Below are 6,034 nucleotides of genomic sequence, written 5' to 3' on the forward strand. Positions count from 1 at the left end.
ACTTAGAATAGCTCGTAGAGACGCGTTATGGTGTACAAAGTGGAAACAAAGGCCAAAAAACACCAAAAACGTTAAAATTTAGGACGTCACAAAAATGGCCAAAAGAGGCAATAGTATAGTATGGCGAAAAAAGTCAAAAATGGACCGCTCCTAAAAATGGCTGAAAACAACTTAGAATAGCTCGTAGAGACGCGTTATGTTGTACAAAGTGGAAACTAAGACCAAAAACCACATAGTATTGTGTAGTTACATTTTTTTTGCCGCTGTTTTGACATTTTATGTGATGTCGGTTTTTAATATGCTCACTTTGACTATTTTCCATATGAAAACCCTCTTTTCATGCTAATTTTTCAACATGCAAACACGACTATTCTCAACATCAAAAACATCACCTCTTTGATCATTTTTTCACGATATATTTTAGTTTTTAACAAAACAGTTCAAAAATCCGTGACTTCTTTGGCAGTGTTTTTAATGTGTTATTCTGTGGCATTTGTGACATGGTATACAGTGACTAAACCTTGACTATTTTAGCTCATTTTCCCGTCTCAAAGAATGTCAACGTTTTCTTCAGGTTTTTTGACATGCTATAGTATGAACTTTTTCAACATCAAAAACATCAGTTTCATCGGCTGTTTTGTCTCGGTGGACTATACAATGACTTTCTTCTGCGTCGTTTCTGCGGTTGTTTTTTATCGCGCTATATTATTCCATTTCTTGAAATGCTATATTTTCGAGAAACTAAGAATTCAATTAAAATGCCATTAATCAAACACAAATACAACATCAGACAGTAAAACTAACAGACACGTATGAGGGGAAACACTGAGTCACTCGGGGTCATCGGACTACAAACCGTTACAGACTCTTTGTACAGCGAGACAGAAATTCAGTGGATTCGTCCACTTGAAAGGAAACATCGGCGCTTTAATGAGCACTGAGCCGCCTGAGTCCAGTCCCACCAGTGTTTGTGCTCTGTGTTTGAAACAGGACAATGTCAGCTGAGGAAACGTATTAAAGTACTGAGATGATGTTTTTAAAGGACATTAAATGGAGAAAAGAGACTCGGTGACCAGGAGAAAGTAAAAGATGAACTGAAGCGTTTCTTCATAAATGAATCGGTCAGTAATCAGCAGATGTGTCATTAACTATTTGATGACTTAACTGTGAAAGCTGTTTTCAGTGGCAGTGCAGACTTTTGCAGGTTTCTGGGTTATAGCTGATGTGATGTCAGAGGTGTCTGAGCATGCTCAGTAGCGAGTGGAGAAGCCGTGAATCTCCACTTTAGAAATGTCTCTCTCATTGGAGAACACGGCTCGGTCGATTCGAGAGCTGGGACTCCCGACGCTCTTCAGCCAGAGCTTCCTGAAAAACACAAGAAGAAGAAAGGTGGGCGATGTGTCTCAGAGACGAATTCTTCAGTCAATGAATCAAACGAACACGTACAGTGAGGGGGCACTCGGTGACTCGTACTGAGCCCGAGTCATCTGATCGCCCGCTGAAACCTTTCCCGTTAAAAAAGCCGGATGTTGGTGGCGATCGCGGGTTGTTTTATGTGTCTGTTTTCATGAGTGGACGGGACGCTAAATGTCGCTTCAGCTTTTCAGCCCGACCGTAAAAGTAAACAAGTTTCTGTGTTCTGTGTGGGCTAAATATCGTCATCAGCAGCTTCAGGAAAGAAGCTCGTATCCTTAAACTGGATTGGTGGAACTCTGTTGCTAAGGCAACGTCCCAAACATGGTGATAGAGATTTTCAGAATGATCAGTTCAGCAGCGGATATCTGAACCTGCTCCCTCCGGTCATTCGGCTGATGGACGCCGGCGTTTCCTCACAGCAGACGAAACGTACGGAACGTAAAATGTTTTTTCTGTTGACTTAGTAACAGCTGAACTTGTGAAATGTGCCTTTAAGACACATCGTGTCACTAAGTTACGTCACTAGATGGCACCTTGTTTATCCTTATGGTTGGTTGAGCGGCGCTCTCGCCATGAACGGATCTTGTCACCGAGCTCCTGTCGGCCTCTCATCAACGGTAACATCAGGACACCGTGTGATCAACCAGCAGCCGGCTTCGTCCACGTGAGGTTTGTGATAAACGGCGAACCTCAACGCTTTAGGCTAAACTTCTCTGCCCCCGACGCTCATAAAACCTCCAGAATCCAGAACGCATCGACCCAAAGCTTCTCAACATGCAGCTTCAACCACAGCTGCCGCGAATCTCCGGAGCCGGGACGTCAGCCGAGGGGGCGCGGGGCCCTCCGGACCAGCAGAGGGCCCCCAACAACCGGCCCAGGCGGCCCCACGCTCATTACACCATCTGCAAAGGGTCTGTAGCAAATGTTCAGAGAGAACTTTCTCTCCGCTCCCAAAATCAAAGACATGGAGGTGAAACAGAGACGTTCGAGTGTCTCAGTGAGATCTGAGGCCAAACATCCAAATCATTTATTGTTCTGCCAGAAGTCTTAGTAATGAAATTCAATATTTTTGTCTTTATGGTAAAGGACGTTTAAAGGCAAATTATACTTAATTTGGTCGTCGTGTGTTCAGAGTATCAGACGAGCGAGTCTTCGACCACAGCCGAGACGCCTTTGTGTCGCTGAGGTCGTCTTTAAAACCATGTTTATCTAAAAAGTGATTTATCCTTCCGCTTCCTCCCCAACAGTCAGGACCGACTCAAACAGAATCCACAAACAGACTCCACCGGCCCCCGGAGGTCCGGGGCCGCAGACCCCCGGAGGTCCGGGGCCGCAGACCCCCGGAGGTCCGGGAATGTGTGCGTTTTGTTGCAATGACGCCATTTTTCCAGCATGGATGGCGTCACGAGAAGCGACGTTTTTTTCTGAACTCTCAGCTTCTCCCGCTGAGATTATGACAGGAAACTGTCATCGACTGTTACTGAAGTGACGCTGAGGTCTTTTTTTGTGTTGTTTTTTGGTAAAAGGGTCAATCAATAAATTGTATTTCTATAGTAACTTTCAAACAAATCATATATTTGAAAATATGGTTTATGAAAACCAAAAACAAGAAGAACACACGAAAAATAAGTAAAAACCATAAAACCATGAAAAAACCAAAGATCAAAGAGTCTGGACTCACATGTCGTTGACTTTGTCCCGCGGTCCCTGGACCTGACCGATCACGGTGCCCTGTCGCGTGTTCTTCACCCAGCCGCTCAGTCCCAGACTCAGACCGTGATCCTCCGTGTACTGACGGACACACGGGCAGCGTCACGCTTCATGTCACTCACGTTTCGTAATCATGTTATTACTGATGCCGGTGTTGGAGACTCACCATCCTGAAGCAAACTCCTGCAAACAGACGCCTCGTTACTGATGAGAAATACTCTCTTTGATATTTATGTCCTTTATAAATAAAATGTCTATATTATAAAGAAAGAAAGCGTCAGACATGTTCACGTGTCTTCATACACACACAGTAACATACATGTGACGTGTGGCGTGTGACTCACCCTGCACGTTCCCGAAAATCTCAAAATCCACCGAAGTCAGTTTATCAGACATAATGACTTTAGAGAGAGCAACGAAGCCACACTCAGAAACACGAGAGTCCGCCTTAAACTCGGCACACGGCCGCGTTTATTTTTATCTGATATCTGACACTGATGTCAAAATAAAACCCAGCAGCTTCCTGTCACACCCTTCAAAATGAAAGCATCACCACTCCACTGAAAACAGAGATTCAGAAATCATTTTATTTATCTGTTGCTGAACGTAAGATGTGTTGTTGTCCACATCACTTGTCCTGTCACATCATGTCACTCGGTGGGACACAGACGTCTTCTTCACTGTCTTTGTAGCTCGGCAGGACTCGCTCTGCCCCAAAGTCCCGCTTCATTTTTAAAAACTCACTGAAGGAGCAGTTAAACCAGCAGTTAAGACGCAGTTTTCCAGTTAAACCAGCAGTTAAGACGCAGTTTTCCAGTTAAACCAGCAGTTAAGACGCAGTTTTCCAGTTAAACCAGCAGTTAAGACGCAGTTTTCCAGTTAAACCAGAGCTCTAAAGACGAAGGACAGAGCAGCTCCTAAAGCCAAACCCAGAGACAGAAAGAAAGCCATGACAGCTCCGGCTGTTTCTGCTTCATGAGGAAGAACATTCCTGAAAAACAAAAACCCCAAAATTATTATTTATTATTGTGTTTATTACACCGTATTTCATGTGTGAGTTAACAGTTATTATTGTGTTTATTACAAAGTATTTCATGTGTGAGTTAACAGTTGTTATTGTGTTTATTACAAAGTATTTCATGTGTGAGTTAACAGTTATTATTGTGTTTATTACACCGTATTTCATGTGTGAGTTAACAGTTATTATTGTGTTTATTACACCGTATTTCATGTGTGAGTTAACAGTTATTATTGTGTTTATTACACCGTATTTCATGTGTGAGTTAACAGTTATTATTGTGTTTATTACAAAGTATTTCATGTGTGAGTTAACAGTTGTTATTGTGTTTATTACAAAGTATTTCATGTGTGAGTTAACAGTTATTATTGTGTTTATTACACCGTATTTCATGTGTGAGTTAACAGTTATTATTGTGTTTATTACACCGTATTTCATGTGTGAGTTAACAGTTATTATTGTGTTTATTACACCGTATTTCATGTGTGAGTTAACAGTTATTATTGTGTTTATTACACCGTATTTCATGTGTGAGTTAACAGTTATTATTGTGTTTATTACAAAGTATTTCATGTGTGAGTTAACAGTTATTATTGTGTTTATTACACCGTATTTCATGTGTGAGTTAACAGTTATTATTGTGTTTATTACACCGTATTTCATGTGTGAGTTAACAGTTATTATTGTGTTTATTACACCGTATTTCATGTGTGAGTTAACAGTTATTATTGTGTTTATTACACCGTATTTCATGTGTGAGTTAACAGTTATTATTGTGTTTATTACACCGTATTTCATGTGTGAGTTAACAGTTATTATTGTGTTTATTACACCGTATTTCATGTGTGAGTTAACAGTTATTATTGTGTTTATTACAAAGTATTTCATGTGTGAGTTAACAGTTGTTATTGTGTTTATTACAAAGTATTTCATGTGTGAGTTAACAGTTATTATTGTGTTTATTACAAAGTATTTCATGTGTGAGTTAACAGTTATTATTGTGTTTATTACACCGTATTTCATGTGTGAGTTAACAGTTATTATTGTGTTTATTACAAAGTATTTCATGTGTGAGTTAACAGTTGTTATTGTGTTTATTACAAAGTATTTCATGTGTGAGTTAACAGTTATTATTGTGTTTATTACACCGTATTTCATGTGTGAGTTAACAGTTATTATTGTGTTTATTACACCGTATTTCATGTGTGAGTTAACAGTTATTATTGTGTTTATTACACCGTATTTCATGTGTGAGTTAACAGTTATTATTGTGTTTATTGTCAGATGTTTAATGGTTGATTAGGAGTTATTGTGAGTCCGTGTTTGTGTCTGAAATGTTGAATGCTCGTTGAGCTCAGCAGTGATGAAGAGTTTGAAAGTTCAGCGAAGTTTCACGTGAAAGCTGAACGACGTTTAAAGTTGACCTGATAAACTGCTTCCTGTTTCTCAGCTTATTCAGCCCAATCATCAGGATTATTATTATTAATTATAACACAGATAACTTTATTATGTTCAGCTTTTTGGATGTCTTCTTTGTTTTTGATGACATTTGTTTTTGTGTTTTCGGTTGTTTTGTTTGTTTTGCCGTGTTTGGTGTGTTTTCGTGTGTCCTCTGGTGTCCTCTGGATGTCTTACTTTGGTCCAAAACACATGCAGAGGCTGGCCAGGTATCCGTTGCTGAAGGCGAAGAGGATCATGAGGACGACGAACCAGCCGTCGTGCTGGAAGAAGACGGGCAGGTGGAGACGAGGCTGGACGTTACACAACATGAAGAGAGGGACGAAGACCAGGCGACACACGATGGACACAGGAAGTATCAGACTGTCCTTCCCGGGCTGGAAACAGAGACGATAACTGAGCCGTTTCTTCATTGATCAAAACATTGACACA

At 40.7% G+C, this 6,034-nt stretch overlaps 2 protein-coding genes across 2 annotated transcripts in view; both read right to left on the bottom strand.

Moving 5' to 3' along the window:
- Nucleotides 1–455: 455 nt before the first annotated feature.
- Nucleotides 456–3,589, bottom strand: LOC121966301 (acylphosphatase-2-like). Its single transcript, XM_042516406.2, has 4 exons — nucleotides 3,471–3,589; nucleotides 3,293–3,309; nucleotides 3,098–3,207; nucleotides 456–1,365 (listed from the first exon to the last, which is right to left on the bottom strand). Exons 1-4 carry the CDS (start codon nucleotides 3,520–3,522, stop codon nucleotides 1,251–1,253), a joined length of 294 nt encoding a protein of 97 aa, XP_042372340.1. The 5' UTR covers nucleotides 3,523–3,589; the 3' UTR covers nucleotides 456–1,250.
- Nucleotides 3,590–3,699: 110 nt separating this feature from the next.
- Nucleotides 3,700–6,034, bottom strand: part of LOC121966303 (equilibrative nucleoside transporter 1-like) — an 11,454-nt gene continuing 9,119 nt past the window's right edge. The window contains exons 12-13 of the mRNA XM_088075086.1: nucleotides 5,780–5,979; nucleotides 3,700–4,117 (exon numbers count right to left, since the gene is read on the bottom strand). Coding sequence (XP_087931212.1) covers nucleotides 4,006–4,117; nucleotides 5,780–5,979 — 312 coding nt within the window. The 3' untranslated portion in view covers nucleotides 3,700–4,005. The remainder of the gene's footprint in view (nucleotides 4,118–5,779; nucleotides 5,980–6,034) is intronic.

Source organism: Plectropomus leopardus, chromosome 3 (genome assembly GCF_026936395.1).
Source record: "Plectropomus leopardus strain MGB_pleo_1.0 chromosome 3, ASM2693639v1, whole genome shotgun sequence".
In the NCBI taxonomy this organism is placed as follows: domain Eukaryota; kingdom Metazoa; phylum Chordata; class Actinopteri; order Perciformes; family Serranidae; genus Plectropomus; species Plectropomus leopardus.